General features: G+C 39.5%; 1 protein-coding gene across 4 annotated transcripts in view; it reads left to right on the top strand.

Moving 5' to 3' along the window:
- Positions 1 to 17073, top strand: part of LOC116254078 (probable LRR receptor-like serine/threonine-protein kinase At1g51810) — a 103928-nt gene that overhangs the window by 5750 nt on the left and 81105 nt on the right. Inside the window, exons 9-13 of one of the 4 annotated variants that reach the window (XM_031629148.2) lie at positions 1061 to 1278; positions 1374 to 1500; positions 2155 to 2223; positions 2313 to 2493; positions 3282 to 3755. In XM_031629148.2, coding sequence (XP_031485008.1) covers positions 1061 to 1278; positions 1374 to 1500; positions 2155 to 2223; positions 2313 to 2493; positions 3282 to 3609 — 923 coding nt within the window. In that variant the 3' untranslated portion in view covers positions 3610 to 3755. Of the gene's footprint in view, positions 1 to 1060; positions 1279 to 1373; positions 1501 to 2154; positions 2224 to 2312; positions 2494 to 3281; positions 3756 to 17073 lie in introns of those variants that run through there. The other 3 variants (XM_050077882.1, XM_031629149.2, XM_050077883.1) reach the window with 3 other exon arrangements.

Below are 17073 nucleotides of genomic sequence, written 5' to 3'. Positions count from 1 at the left end.
ATGTAACATTTCTTTCATACTTCATAATGTCAGTGTCTTCAACTAGTTAGACAGCACGGAAATAAGCTTGTTCCTTATTCCAACAAAAAAGGCCATGTAGAACTGATCTATTAAGCATGCTCTATTGCTTCTTAATATAAAGCAAATGTACATTTTCTTGGTCTCTGTTTTTTTGTCATGGCATGGGCCATTCCACTTGCAGATCTTGAACCTCATTTAGGTGATGAACTATAAGTGGATGCATTGAATATCCAGACATGAGACCCTATTTGAAATTTCAGCTTGTTTCTTTATTCTTTTGTTCATAAATAGTTGTTTTCTGAGAAGAGTAAGACATTGACTTGGAAGTTAAACCCTAACTTTTTCACGTAATCCTTCTTTCCATATATGATCATTGTTATTGTGTTTGATTCTTCACTAGTTTATTGCCTAGCATTGTATTGGTGGCAACTTTTTCAAGGTTGCATAGTGATCCTCCCCTTCAGTAACTCACCTCATCATATTTGCAACACAATCAACATCAATTAGCTAAAACTGATGTTTTCTATAATTGTTGTTATGAAGGAAGAAAAGAGGTGGTTGGCATACTCCTTTCAAATTGAAACGAAATAAGTATTTAAGAAACTGTCGCACACTTAAACCCAAAACAGGTTGGAATAATGGGAGTAGGCGATTGCTCTCAAGCAATTGCAGTCATTTAATTCCCATGGACATCAACTCCTTACATAAGGTGTGCCAGGTGTGTCTCCTTGGGTTGGGAGGGGCACTCAAGTTGTTTTACAACTGTCCACATTACAGTACCGACATGGATACAGCTTTAACTTGTTTGGAAATAAAAAATTTCTTGCACAATTGAAATGACAATGATGATGAAAGGAAATGTATTTTCTCCCAAATTTATATGCATTCAAAATCAATTGAATGCATTGTACTTCATGAAATTGAATGGAACAAAATTTTTTTAAAGTAATGGATCAAGAAATAGATTTTTGAGACATGGCCACATGAAGACACAAACTACAGGCATGATTAGCTAAGGAATTGTCATGTGAAATTGTAGAGAATCATGTGAAGCAACAGGCTGGTTCCATTCAGCTGGGGTCAAAGCATATATTCACATATGAAGATATTGTCAAGATCACAAGAAACTTTCAAACCCTTATTGGTGATGGAGGATCTGGTTCTGTCTATTATGGTCGTCTAAATAATGGCAATGATGTCGCAGTCAAGGTATTGAAAGATTTGGAACAACAAGGATCCAAACAATTTGTCGCAGAGGTTAGAATGGATTATGTTTGTTGTTTAATTGTTTGTGCTTGTTTTATTTCCATAATTTCATGAATGAACTCAAGTTTTCATGTCCAACATTTCAGGTCAATTTATTAATGACAGTCCATCACAAAAACCTTGTATCATTTGTTGGATTTTGTGATGAAGGAAATAATATGATTGTTCTTTATGAGCACATGCAGAATGGAAGCTTGAGAGATATCTTATCAGGTATAAATCTAGTTAAATTTTCTTTTTTATAGTGTGTCATGAATTTAGAATTATACTAAATAAATTACAAAAACAACATGCCAATCAAGTCATAAAATGTGTTGCATAGAATATGTTAAGGACTTGCATAACCTACTAGATGATCACTTTAAAAAGTCTTAAAGGATCTGGTTATATGAGATCGTGATTTGAATTCCTACTCATTACATAGGGATGATCATTTAAGAATTTAGGTAGTTTCGAACACCGACATTCAGAATGTTTCACACTTCTAGGCATAGCAGAAATGTGGAAGCCATTTGTTTAGCATTGATGGGAGCTTTTGCTATTATGTCTTTTAGACATTTTCGCTATCAGCATGAATTGCTTAAAGAGGCAACTACAGTGTGTGTAGATCTGTTGGGAGAAGAATTGTTCATAAGAAAATACTTGGTAAGAAAACACACACATACACACACACACACACACACACACACATATATATACACACAGCTTCTAGAACTGAAGGCACCTTTTTTTTTAAGCCCTCAAACCTTTTAAGACAATATTGTTTACATAGTTCATACAAGGGCAAATGATGCTTCACGTCATCTTGAGTATGATTATAATAAATCAGAAGATTAACTACTAATAGATTGTTTTAATAACATGCAGGCAAAAGAATCACAACAGAACCTTTAACGTGGAAGAGGCGGTTGCAAATAGCTTTGGATGTTGTGACAGGTATGCAAACCAGTATCATTTATTCCCTACACCTTTATCATCTTTAACAGTCATTTGTGATTGATGATAAAAATTGAGTTTGCATGTAGGTTTGAGTTATTTACACTCAGGTTGCCAACCTCCCATAATCCATAGAGACATAAAAAGTACAAATATCCTTCTGAATGAACGGCTAGAAGCCAAATTAGCAGACTTCGGAATTTCCAGAGTTGATGAGAAGACTCAAATATCAACAATGGTTGTCGGCACACCTGGATACATTGATCCTGAGTATGACTTTTTTGTTTTTACAGTTGTTTGACCTTCTTTGATAAGCATTTGAATATTTTTGTGTTGTACAGTAAGTGATGACTAGTTCACCTAGTAGTCCCTCCTATAGCTAGAGCAGATGTGAAATGTTGGCTCTATTAGACTTGGCTCAAGACCAAGGACCAAGCCAACTAGATAAATATGATATGATTGGAAGAACAAAGAAGCTAAAACAAGAAAACTATTCAAAATATTCTTAAAGTAATGTATATGTATTTTGTATTAGAAACTAAGAAAGTGCAGTTGTTGGCTATGCATGTTTTGGTATGTTGCCACATGCTCAATTGGTAACCAAATCATGCTTATGAATCATAGTCAAGAAATTGTTTACTACTGCCTTCCTAGGCTGCATTTTAGCACTATTGGCACCCTTCTGCATGTCCAGTTCCTTATTTTCAAATACTCAAGATGCATATATTCTACTTTCATATACTGTACCTACTTTGTTTTTATAAAACTATACAATTGTCCACTTCAATATTAAAAAGAAAATAACTAGAAGTAGGAAAATAGATCATATTAAATTCAAGAAAACCATGAAAGAAGACAAATAACACCTATTTAGAATATCTTCAACATGACAACATAGCTAAGAAGAGCTCTTTTGACCAACAATAATACTAAATCCTTCCAAAATTTTGGTAGACTTTCAATGATAACAGCTTGTTGATCTACAATGAAAGCAAGCCATGATGACTGCCTCTAAATTAACTTTGAACAAAAGGTCATTACATATTTTCGTTTTGCAGGTACTCAGAAACAAGCATTCTCACAAAAATGAGTGATATTTATAGCTTTGGTGTGGTTCTTTTTGAGCTTATATGTGGTCGGGAAGCCATATTTGGCAGTCTTGAGGAGCATTTTCATATTGTTGAATGGGCAAAATCAAAGATTGTCAGGGGCGACATAGAGAGCATTATTGATCCAAGGATTAAAGGGCAGCACAAAATGAATTCTATGTGGAAGGTTGCAGATATAGCATTAGCATGTACTGTACGAAGGTCGATTGAGCGACCAAACATGCATAATATTGTGAAGGACTTGAAAGAGGCGATGGAGATGGAGACTGGTTACTAATGCTTCCTATTTTAGTGATATAAGTGATGATTACTTCGGTGTGTTTACTCGAAATACCTATCTTGTCTACAAATCACCCAAAACATCCATTAGCACGGTAGAAATTTGTGTTGATATCAACATTATAATAAATAAACAAAGCTTCATTGAAACATTTGTCAATCCCTTGCTGCTTGAGAATTGACTTATTTAAGAAACAATACAAAGTGGCCGTGTATGCCAATTGACAAATTAAGTTGCTCGTTCTTTTATTCCCAAGGCTTTTACTTTCTAGTAGAAAATCCAAACTGACAACATTCCCTTGAATGGGCAGGGTCACTATTTGATTTGGTGTTTAGCAGAAAAGAATGCATAGTTAGCCTAGATTTTTAGGTTGGAACGTTCAAGGGATGGTTGATCCTTGCAAGAGCTTAGAGGTTGGTATTTTTAAGGAGATGAGAGTAAGCATGAGCCCAGTGGCTCTGCAAGGGCTTGTGGTCCTTCTCCAATGCATGCTTAATCACCTACCTAGTTTGAAAGAGTAGTTTTTTATAACTGAATTTCCATAAACTTTCTATAGTTGCAATATTTTTTTGCTTCGGGTTGAAAATTAAATACAGATCATAGTTTGGAATTTTGTATATAATAAGCATCAATTGATTTATTAATTTTTTAAAATATCTATATAGGGAAAATGATTTTTTTTTAATTACATGTAGATCTTTTTTCATTTGAGGGGGGCCAAGGCTCTTGCTAGAGCCCAGGGGCCAGGTTCCCCCTGGGCTCTACCCTTGGTAATATCCGAGTTGTTTAGAGTCTTTTGTGTATGGAATGCAAATCTCACCGTTCTGAGCCTTTTCTCTTATAAGAGGACAACCAACTTTGATCTGTTTCATTATGTTATGAAAGACTGAATTTGCTGCTTTGTAAAGTGCTGCCAATGCAAAGGAGTGGGAGTACTAAATTTTGCATTTCTATCATTATTTTTTTGAATCCATGTGATCTCACTAGTCGTTGCTGCCATTGCTCGATACTCTACTCTTACATTGGATTTGCAGATAATCTTTTATTTCTCTGTGGTCACCAAATCGTTTCCCACATATACAATAATCAGTTATTGGTTTTCAACCCAAGCTTTTCCAAGCAATATCTGAATATCCTTCAATATTTACATGTTCATTTCTCTAATGCCACAATCGTTGTCAATGGGCTTTCTTTGGATATCTGAAAATTTTTTCTACCTTCTTCAATGTTCTTTGCAAGAATTAAACATGGGTTGGCCTTGTGATAGGAAGACACATAATTTCCAATTATTGGTATCTTGAGACATCAACAGAACTAGTTTGTTTCCTATGGTAACTTTGAAATTGGGACTGACAGGTGCATCAGCTGCTCGACACCCCAATTTGCAAATTTCATTCAACAATTTTAGAACACATTTTCTTTGTGATATGAACATGCATTTCTTGCAATGAACAATTTTAATGCAAAAGAAATATTGAAGCTTCCCCAAGTCTTTTACGTTAAAAGTCTCATGGAGAAGCCCTTTAGCATTTGTAATCTTGATATTACAATTTTTTTCTATAATAATGATGTCACCGACATAGAAGTGAAACTGTTCGATATTATCTCTACTAATAAATAATAATTTATCTATTTTGCTTTGAATAAAATTGTGTTGTTTGAAAACCTAGCCTTGCTTGAGATGCTATGTTTGAGAAGACTAATTTAATCCACCTATATACATTTTTCTAAGTTTACATATTAGGAAGGAGGATTCTTGACTGGATGTCTTGAGAGTAACTTCATGTCGACTTCTTCCTACAAATCATATTGACATCCAACTAAAATATGAGCCAATCAAAGTTACAAGCAATTGAAAGCAATATTCATGAAATAATTATTTTGGCCACTAGAAAAAAACATTGTTGTGACTCCAAACCTTGGGTCGGTGCATCGTTTAGCAATGAGCCTGTTTTTATGTATCTCAATGGTCTCATCATTTATTGTATTTTTTTTTTTTTGCACATTTGTTGACATGCAACAACCCGCTTTCCTTTAAGAAGCTTAGTTATTTCCCATGTTTAATTACGTGAAGTGCATCAAGTTCTTTTTTATGACCTTGGCTCAAATATGGTTTTCCTTAGTCTCCTCATATGCTACAAATTCCATATGTATCCCTAGCAAGGTGAAAAAAGAAATATAAGGTCTGGAGAGATGATCAAGTCTTACTTGTTTACCAGGACTTTATAAGGGGCATAATCTCCAGTACACTTTATGCTTGACTTGTGCTTTTGGATCTCCACAGTTCAACAACACTTTCACTTCCATGCATATTTTTGTTTTATTGTTTTCTATTTGAGGGAGATCCTTGGTTTCAACTTGTGCACACTGTTGTGATTTCAGTAATAGCTACGAAATCATTTGAAAATGCTTATGTCGGGAAGAACTACCAGCCCACCCCCCGTGGCTAATCATTGTATTCCATGTATGATCCTACAGAAAATGGAGCTGACTCTAAAACCTTCACATCTTTTGAAATATAAAGGTTTTTTCATCAACACGATAGCACCTATAACCTCTTGTTGAATAGCCAACAAAAAAACTAAGTTTTGCTTTCTCAGATTTGTCCATTAGACGATAAACCTTGGTCCCAAATATTTTCAGATGATTAATGCCAACTTTACTTTCTATTAAAGTGTGAAGTAAAAGATTTACCTTTAAGTCAAATAGTAGGAGTCCAATTCATAAGATAGCATGCTATGAAGATGGCTTCAGTTCAAAATTGTTTATAAATAGACATGCCTTTTTTTTTCCCTTTTAAACCCTTCCAACCCAATAACAGGAGCTATCGGCTCGGTTGCTTAAGAGGTTTGAACTACCTCTTTTAGAATGTTTTGTGTAACATCATCACTTTAATACACTCTTCACAGACTAGACAATTCTTTCTTCTCTCTTCAACGTATATAGGCAGATGTTCAGATGGATGGAGCACAACTTTTACTATATCTTGCTTTTTGTTCTACTTGCTCAACTGTTGCCTACTTTTCCTTACCCGGCTCTGATTTCGCCCTCCAACCATTGAAGACAACTTCGTTTCGAACACAGAACCTCTATCGCTTGGAAAACCACTTGAAAATATCTGGCTTATTCTCAGAGTATAAACTTTTTTTTTTTCTTTTTCTTTTTTTCTGGGACCAGTATTGCCAGCGAGGCTTGGGCTTGGGACATGAAATTGATGCTTGGAATCAGGCTAGATGGCCCGATGACTAATAGGGCTAAGGTAGCCAAGATGCAGGACTTAGTCCACAAAATTAGGGAACCAACTTCGGCTAGCAAGGAATCTACCCCAGGCAGCCCAAGGGGTCAACCCTGGGCAACCAGGGCGAGCTTCCAGCCATTCACAAATAGCCTCTTTGGCCCCCTCCCTGTTCCTTTTCCAACCACAACTACTATTTGGCATCCTACCTTTGCTGGCTGGATGCTCTGGTCATCGGCTCAACTGATTTTGTTGGTGATAGTGCTGCCATTTGCCAGCCTGTCCTGTTCAGTTGCTTTTGATTATCTAATTTCAATAAAATCAACTCATATGTTTGATTTTTCGTTAAATTACCTTGTCTATGAGGTCATTTGTAACTTTTTTTAAGGTGCATTTCTACTCCTCTTATTATCTGATAATGAGCCCCCACAAACTACCCCTTCCAAGCTTTGCTCTCACTCGATATATATATATATATATAGAAAGAGAAAGAGAGAGAGAGAACATAAGGGGAACGACGTTTAAAAATTTTTCTAATAGCAATTGGGAGAGATTTTTTTTTTCTATGTGCCTTTCAGTGGACAATGAAAAGGCTAAACAGCAAGGTTCATAATGTTTCTATTTTTTTATTAATCTTGTATTATTAGAATACTATTACTATTATCAAGTTATCGTTTGGCAACCTTAAGCTATTATTATTATTATCAAATTACACATTCATTTTTCTTAAGTATTCTTATTTTAAAATTATAAACATATACAGTAATCAATTCCATCTGTAAATGATCCCAATTTTGGTTCGATTCAGCCTATTAGCTTAATCATAAGTTTACGAGTTTCATTTAGAATATGAGATGTACATATTTTGTAAATTGAAAGGGGAAACGTGATCCTTGATAATCTGCCAGTATTTGGTAGACTGGAAGAACACTAGCTATAATGCCTGATACTTTGGCGTATGAAATTTTGGGTGGGTCTGGATGACGGTCCAGATCCGACCTGGAGTTATTATTGCGCACCAAAGGGAACCTGACGGCTAAGGGCTCTCCCATGTCGTCTCAGGTCGAACAGAGGAAGAAGTAGCAGAAGGAGTTGAAGAAGAGGCGGGGAAAACAGCAGAGGTGAGGAGGAAGAAGGGGAAGGCGAAGGTTGAGGAAGTGGTGGCGAAAGGTGGCAGTGTTTTGGTAATCCCTTCTACCTTTCAATTTCTCTCTTCCTTCTCCCACCATCTCTCTGCTTTGACCCTCTCTCATCTTCCTCGCCTGAAATCTCCATCTTGCTCTCCCTTGTTTTCCCGATCTCTGCCGAGCTCTCTCTCATTCTCCCCCTCTCATACGCACTCACGTTCGGTCTCTCTCGTTTTCTTACTAACTTTCACTCCCACTCACTCGCCCGATGCTCACCCACTCATGCTCTCACTCTCCCACTCTCCCTGCATGAACTCTCTCACCCTCTCTGCTCTTCCACTCTTGTTCCCCCGAGTTCTCTCATCCTCACTGTCTCTCACTCTCCCTCTCTCCCGTGTCCCTCAACCAAGCACCCTCTCACTGGCTCCCCATAGTCCCCTGCACTCTCTCACATCGGATGTCTCTCTTTTGCTCATTCTCGTTCTTTTTTTTTTGGATTTGGCAGTGTTGGCGCTATCCCTTAATTCTCACTTAATCCCTTCCCTTTTAGTAAGGGTAAAATGAGAGAGGAGGACATAGGCTGCAACACACTAAGGAGGGAATGTGCAAAGAGAGGGAGAGAGCGCCAACATTTGGTATCAAAGTCAGGTTGTATGCCAAAGCTCCCTCGATTCCAACAGCAACCGATGTCGATCATCACAACTGAGGCAGCGCGGAAGATCGCCAGTGGGACGTTCCAGTATCTACTGCTCACGGCGACCAACTACACCAGCTGGGTGTTTAGGGTCCAGGCCATGATGGAAGATCAAGGCGTCTGAGAGGCAATCGAGCCGACGGCCGGTGTGGCTGTCGACACGAGGAAGGACAAGAAGGCGAGGTCGCTTCTTCTCCAAGCCCTCCCGGAGGATCTCCTAATGCAGGTGGCAAAGAAGGTGACGGCGAAGGAGGTCTGGGATTGCCTCAAGACGAGATTCGTAGGGGCAGATCGTGTGAGGAATGCGCGCTTACAAACATTGAAGAGCGACTTTGACGCCATGCGAATGGAGGAAGGAGAGACGTTGGATCAATATGCGGGCAGACTCACCAGAATGTCCGTCGAGTATGCGAGCTTGGGGGGAACCCTGAGCGACGCCGCCCTGGTGAAGAAACTGTTTGACACTGTTCCAAATCGGTTTCTCAGTGTAATCGCCGGCATAAAGCAGTTTTGCGACCTCGACACTATGTTGTTTGAAGAGGCCGTGGGACGACTCAAGACCTACGAAGGACGCTCGCGTCCCCGAGCATTCGGTACCAGTGGCAACGGTGATGCTCAATTGCTTCTCACTCAGGTCGAGTGGGAGGCACGACAGAAGAGAAGTGGCAGCGACCCATCATTGACCCGAAAGGAGAGGACTCACGGGGAAGGAGGAGTTCGTAGCCGGGGTGGAAGCAGACGTGGCAGAGGGCGCGAGAGAGGCAGATGAGAAGACTTCCCACTCAAGGACAGAGCAGGTGGCTCTGAAAGCAGTGGTCGTGACAAGAGTCACATCCATTGCTTCAATTGCAACGAATTGGGGCATTACGTGAACCTGTGCAAGGCTCTTAAAAGGAAGGAGGAGGCGCATCTTACACAAGCTGACGACACCGAACCAGCCCTGTTGCGTGCAGAGTTGGAAGAAGTGGTGTTCGCATCACTTGAACCACCAGAAAGGCAAGATCAGCAGGATACAGTCCTGCTGAATGAGAAGCAGGTATGGCCGGAACTGCACAGAACCGAGCAAGGCATGAAAACTATCGATGCCTGGTACCTGGATAACGACGCCAACAACCACATGACCGGAGACAAGATCAAGTTTCGGGAGTTGGACGAGGCAATCACCGGCAAGGTGAAGTTCGGCGACGGCTCATCAGTGCAGATCAAGGGTAAGGGTTCAATTCTTTTTAAATGCAAAAATGATGATCAATGGCTGCTCCATGAAGTATATTATATTCCAAGGCTTCACAGCGACATCGTGAGTCTCGAGCAACTCACTGAGGCAGGCCACAAGGTGGTTATGGATGAAGACGAACTGGAGGTGTTCGTCAAAAATCCATGGCAGCTGATCATGAAGGTAAGACACACACCAAATCGTCTCTACCGCATCAAGCTGTAGATTACAAGGCCAGTATGCCTCCTCGCAAACCTTGGGGATCCGGCTTGGCTGTGGCATGCTCGTCTTGGCCACATGAACTTTCAAGCAATGAAGATGCTTGTAAACAAGAAGATGGCAATCAGGATACCGCCGATCACTCATCCCGCTCAGTTATGCCGAGAGTGTTTGGTGGCGAAGCAGTCGAGACAGCCATTCAGGTCGGCAGCCAACTATCGAGTAAAGGAGCCACTCGAATTCTTGCACGCTGATCTTTGCGGCCCGATCATGCCACCCACCCCTGCCGGTAATAGTTATTTCTTACTAATCGTTGATGACTTCTCTCGTTGGATGTGGTTGTGTCTGCCCAGAACAAAAGACCAAGCATGCTCCACATAAATGAGGATCAAGGTGCTGGCCGAGAACGTATGCAGGCATCGCGTCAAGACGCTCCGGACCGATCGGGGTTTGCCAATCTGTATGCGGGTGCCGAGAACGAATTCCTCCCTCTCGAGTTTGCCATTGTGTGTGAACAGGCTGGCATTGCATGGCACCTCATTGTGCCATACTCACCACAACAAAACGATGTGGTGGAGCGTAGGAATAGGACGGTGATGGCGATGGCAAGATCTCTCCTCAAGAGCATGAGCATGTCGGGAAGGTTTTGGGGGCAGGCGGTACGGCACACGGTCTACCTGCTGAACCGCTTGCCTACGAAGGTCATGGGCGAACGCACACCATTTGAAGCTTGGAGTGGCATGAAACCGGATTTTGCGCATCTTCGGTTATTCGGTTGCAAAGGGCATGTCAGGGTGACGACGCCACACATGAAGAAGCTCGATGATCGCAGCCAGCCAATGGCGTATATCGATGTCGAGGACGGCTGCAAGGCACATCGACTTTTCGATCCACAGCGCAAAAGAATCCATGTAAGTCATGATGTTAAATTTGAAGTGGAATTGGAACATGGATGCAGGAGGCAGTGAGTCGTCAAATTTCACTGTTGAGGATGAATCCAACACCGAGTCAGTAGTGGACAACTCAGTTGCAAGCGGACAAGTAGGAAGGTCGTTATCCATGGAGCTAGGCTACCCAGCTTATTCATCAACACCGATGGGTGGCGAAGCAATGCCCGTGGTGACGCCGGCTTGGATATTTCTAGTGGATGAAACTGCCGTGGCCTCGGAGATGGAGTACAGTAATGACGGACCCGTTTGGTACAGACATATCGATGATATCATGCGAGACGATTGGCGTGTCAAGCTCATGATGAAAACGTCAAAGAAGAGGTCATGCTTGCGGCAACAGAGGAGCCGTCGTGTTACCAAGAAGCAATCGGCCAACCGGCATGGGAGGAAGCCATGGCCAAGGAGATTGAATCTATTGAGAAAAATTTGACCTGGATGCTGACAACCCTACCAACCAGAATCAAAGCAATCAGACTCAAATGGATGTTCAAATTGAAGAAAAACTCAGACGGAGAGGTGATCAAACACAATGCTAGATTAGTCGCGAGGGCTATGTCCAGCGGCAAGGGATCGACTTCGAGGAGGCATTTGCGCCGGTCGCCTGGCTCGACACCGTACGAGTCATCCTTCCCATCGCAGCCAACCGTGGGTGGCAAGTCCATCACCTCGATGTCAAATCTGCATTCCTCAACGGCGAACTTGAGGAGGAGGTCTATGTAACCTAGCCAGAGGGTTTCACGGTGAAAAACAAGGAGCATATGGTACTCAAATTGAGCAAGGCATTGTACGGTCTCCGACAAGCACCACGCGCCTGGAACACGCACCTAGATTGGAGCTTGAAGCACCTTGGGTTCTCAAAGTGCGCACTGGAACAAGCCATTTATACTAGGGGAAAAGACCGCACTGGTGTCATCATCGGAGTTTATGTTGATTATCTAATTGTAACAGGGGAGGATTCAGAGGCGATCGCAACATTCAAGCAGCAGATGATGGCTGAATTCGAGATGAGCGACCTCGGCCTGCTCACCTATTACCTTGGGATTGAGGTGGCACAAGGCGAAGACGGTATTCGGATCAAGCAGACAGCCTATGCCAAGAAGGTGTTAACTTAATTTGGCATGGTTGACTGCAATCCAACAAAACTCTCTATGGAACCAAGGTCGTAGCTGTACAAGGATCCCGAAGGACAGCCGGTGGATGCAACAGAGTATCAATGAGTCATCGGATGTCTAAGGTATCTTCTCTACACAATACCAGATCTTTCGTATGCCGTTGGTGTAGCTAGTAGAATCAAGGGAGAACGCCAACAGGCAGCTGGAGGAATATGTTTTTTTTTTCTTTTTCCAATGATTAGAGGAAGTTGTGGACTGCAGCAGTGGACTCTCGGTAACAATTGGTGGCTAGTAAAGCACGTGAGGTGGCTGTCGGGGGACACCTGCAACAATTTGAACTCCATATGAGGGGTGAGTGTAGACTAATTGAACCTATTTTGTCCAATGTTTATCTTTAAGTGCTTCAATAATTATTATTGAGAATGCTAAAATCAACATTGAATGATTTAGGGCACAAGATAAAGATTTTATTACATTGGAGAAGGACTAGGACTGTTTTGGAAGGTGTTCATCTATGTATATTTTGTTGGATTTTGTCGACCCATGTGGAAAGTGAGTACATACGTTGATTTGCATGCAAAATTTCAATTTGAAGGGGATGATAGAACATGTAAATCATTATGGTTCACACATATACTAAGGTGCGATAATAATGCTCGTTTCATGTGGATTTGATTAATTTTATGCTCTTACAAATGAGTTTGTGTCATCATCATTGAATTGACGAAAGAGAAACATGATTGCTCATACGATGGATCAGATGAAGCATGGTCTTGTAGTTTTAATCGATCGATCATGACCTCATTAAAATTGAAAAAACTTATTGGAGGTTCTATGGCCGATTCAACTTGTCAGCTTTTGCTTGAGTCATTAACTTGCAAATTGATGGTTCTATTTTGTAATCACCCCAAATTTTTCTAAAGGACTATGATGTTTTATCTAAATGCGAAATTCAAATTTAGGCACAAGATTTCCAAAATACTACTCTCAGATCCAAATTAAATCCAAAATAGAACTCTCAGATCCAAATTAAATCCAAAATACTACTTTTAGATCCAAAACCCAAGTTCAGATCCAAATCAATCATTTAAGACCGATTTGCCCCTCCTTTTGACCAAAAAACCTTCTTTTAGAGGGTGATTTTAGTCTTTTTTAAACAAGACCGATTTGTCCCTCCTTTTGACAAAAAAACCTCATTTTAGAGGGTGATTTTAGTCTTTTTTTAAACAAGACTGATTTACCCCTCCTTTTGACCAAAAAACATCCTTTTAGAGGGTAGTTTTAGTCTTTTTGGGTGGACAAGACTCATTTGCCCTTCCTTTTGACCAAAAAATCTCCTTTTGGAGGGTGATTTTAGTCTTTTTAGGTCAAAAAATTCAAATTTTGGGTTTTGGCTCCAAAATCCTCTATAAATACCCCCCCATATCCCCCCTCTTGGGCAAGATTGGTCCTTGGGAGAAACTCTAGTGTATTCTCACTTGAAGACTTAGAGTTTCTCTTGAGCTCTCTCTCTCTCTCCCTCTTCCTCTTTTCATTTCCTTCTCCAACTTAGAGCAAGCACTTTTGGAGCTTCATTCAAAATGGGATCTTCAAGTGAATGTGTTCATCTTCCTTAAGTTATTTCCCATTAGAGGTATGTAATCTTCATCTCTCTCATTTCTCTCTTCTTTCTTTTCATTAATGTTCTTATTATTATGTTATTTCTTTCTCTTAAACATAGTGTTGTTGTTGTTTTCATTTTTTTTTCTCTTCTTCCTCTTCCCATGACCAAAGGAGATAACCCTCAATCTCTTTTTAGAGACAAGAGGCTATGCTCAAGTGCATTGGGAGTGTGAAAAGATGAGAGGATCTTTCGTTTCATGATTGAATCATGTTTTTTTCTTTTATTAAATATAACATTGTATCTCTTTCTACATTTTCTTCTCATCTTCATCTCCCCATGGCTAAAAAAGTAGCTCTCAATCTCTTTTTAGAGACAAGAGGCTATACTCAAAGTGCACCGGGAGCATGGAAAGATGAGATGATCTTTCATTTTAGCCATGTTCTTTCTTTTCATGAATACATTCTTATTGTTTTTTTTTTTGTTTCCTCTTATTTTCCTCTCTTCCTCATTTCTCCATGGCCAAAAGAGATAGCTCTCAATCTTTATTTTAGAGTCAAGAGGCTATACTCAAGTGCACCGGGAACATGAGAAGATGAGGTGGTATATCAATTCATAGTTACATCATGTCTTCCCTCCTAATTGAACTTTGCTTTTTCCATCATTCTCTTTCTTTCTTTCATTCCTTGAATGTTATCTATAAATTATGCATGCATGGTTGCTTGGTTCTTTACTTACATGTGAATGTATGGCGGGAATGAGAGTGTGGTTTGGAGACTCTTTATTTTCATATTAATTTTTGAGGTTGGGACTTGTCCAACCCGGGATAAACCCTCACGAAAATGTACATGTTAATATGCATTTTCATGGCATTTTGCGCTAGTTTCCTTCTTAATCATCACATTAGGAACCCTAACGAGTGCTTCGTTATGTTGCTTGTTTTCTTTCATACCCAACGGTGGAAGAAAAATATATCTCTTACAACAAACTAAATAATAACATTCTATACTTATATAAATCATATTTTCCAAAACATTTTCAAAAAGAACCATCTAATATGGCCTTAGGGACTTAGCTTAGACTCTTGCATGAGTCCAAGCTCCCCTCCGGCCTACATTAAATTTGAAGTTGGTAATTTTAAGTTGTTCCTTGATTTTTTTTTTTTTTAATCTTGTGAAGGTATGGATGTATACACATGTTATATACATTTATGTCAACATGATGACCCCCATCTTTCTCTCTCTATGCTTTCACTTTCTATTTTATAAATTTTATATGTGCATGAATACGTATGTACATGTGTTCCATCTCCTCTCTTTCAAATATTTATTCCTCTTTTCAAGACAAAAATCTTCTCTTATAACATTTCTCATACCCATATATGCGTATGATATTTTTCTTTTCCTCTAAAATCTCTCTTTCTCTTCGAATCAATACATCTTTTTCTCTTTATATGTGATGATATGTACACAAGTATGCATGTCTTTCTCTATATCTCTCTCTTTCCTTTCATAAGAGTGTTTTATCTCTTGTATTCTTCTTAACATTCTCATCTCATGAACTTTCTATTTACCAACTTCAATAAGACCACAAATCAAGTAATGACCCAATATTGGAATCATGCTTGATGGTCTACAATCTCTATCCATTTTCAAAAACTTTTTCTTCTTATATATAATAATTATAACAACGAAATCTTAGATGTATATTGTGGTAGGAATGATATTAGATGAATGTTGTGGTAGGAATGTTTTACTTTTTTTTCAATCATATAGGGTAAATGCATTCATGCATTCTCACCCACTTTATTTCACTTATGATTACAAACACATCTCTAAAGGAACTTAAGCAAGAAGGGATGGAACTCTAGCTAGGTGGTAACCGAATTAGAGCAAAATCTCAAACCTACTTAAAGTCTTAAGAGAACACTAAAGTGATTTCAAAATGTTTTCACAAGTTTTTCAAATGATATTTACTAGTTTCACTTTTTCCTCAAAACATTTCACATTTTCAAGCAATTCTTCAAGAACCCTTTCAAAAGTTTGAAACTCCAAACTTTCAATATTTTCTACACCGCATATAGAATCAAAAAGATGTTTTAGTTAAAACGAAATGCATCAATGATAAACATAGTCCTTGGGTTGATTACCCCCGGTAAAGGCGCCGGGAACGGTCGATCCTCATACCGACGGTCGAGTCCCTTTCTTTCCTCTTTCAAAACAAAAACCTTATTTTTCTGGAGCACTCCAAAACCAATGAAAATTTTAGGATGCAAACATATTTCTTACCTAAATAGATTTTAGAGTGAAGTGGATAGAAAACTTATTTCTAAGTGTTTTTGCAAGTGGACCGAGTACATCGAGTAAACCTTGAGTGTCAGGATTTGACCTCAAGGCGATTATGGGTTTTTGTGGAGACGCACAATATGTATGACTACATTTCAGGCAAATTCTTGTTGAGGCCAAATATGGGTTTGAATGTTGCATTCCCAAGTGTGGGTTTGAATGTTATCTTATGAATGTGTTCTTATTGCATGATATGTGAGATGATGTGATTCTTAAAATATGAATATATGTGTGAGATTAATTGTTATAAGATTGATTGACTATTTTTAAAATGTTACACGATGATATATGCATGGTAGAAAGTATATGTGTTTAAGATAGCTTAGGTGGGGTATCAAGTTGAGTATTTCATCGACCTCGACTATCCATTAGTTAACATCTTAGCATGTTCGTAGGATAACTACGAGCCAATCACGGATTGAAATTACTCTCTGTGGTTCGGCTAAGTTTTCATATGAAGTAATTGTTATGTTTTGATTGCTATGAGAATTTCATTTCGTTGCTGTTGGGCAGTTGATTGAATGGACTTAAAGGGTAGAAGTACCCATAGAGTAATGTTTGGCTACCAAAAATATTGATTGAGTGTATGGCCTTTTTATGAAGGCAATTTGGAATCTGGTTGCACTTGTGTGAAGTGAATTAGACTTGTGTGCTAGCCAACTTTCTTGTACGTGCATTTTAATAATAATGAATTAAGGAAGAACAATAGATATGACAATATGTTTGGGATACATCTTGCTCTCGCCACTGGTCTCTCATGCTCAGAGCACAGGCGACGCAATGCCCCAGGATATCATTATATGATGTGTTTAGAGCTTTGGGCTCCTGCCTTCCCAGCTTGGGTGTCTTAAGGAAGGAGCACCTTCCCTTGGAATTTACGCATCCTTGGTTTATTGCTTTATTGCTGCAATGTGTGTAGATTCGTATTGTTTTGGACTACCATGGGGTTGTCTATTAACTGTTGGT

The sequence above is a fragment of the Nymphaea colorata genome, chromosome 5 (assembly GCF_008831285.2).
Source record: "Nymphaea colorata isolate Beijing-Zhang1983 chromosome 5, ASM883128v2, whole genome shotgun sequence".
NCBI classification, from domain to species: domain Eukaryota; kingdom Viridiplantae; phylum Streptophyta; class Magnoliopsida; order Nymphaeales; family Nymphaeaceae; genus Nymphaea; species Nymphaea colorata.
Note: the sequence above shows the minus strand (reverse complement) of the source record. Positions and strands in the feature narration are given on the sequence as shown.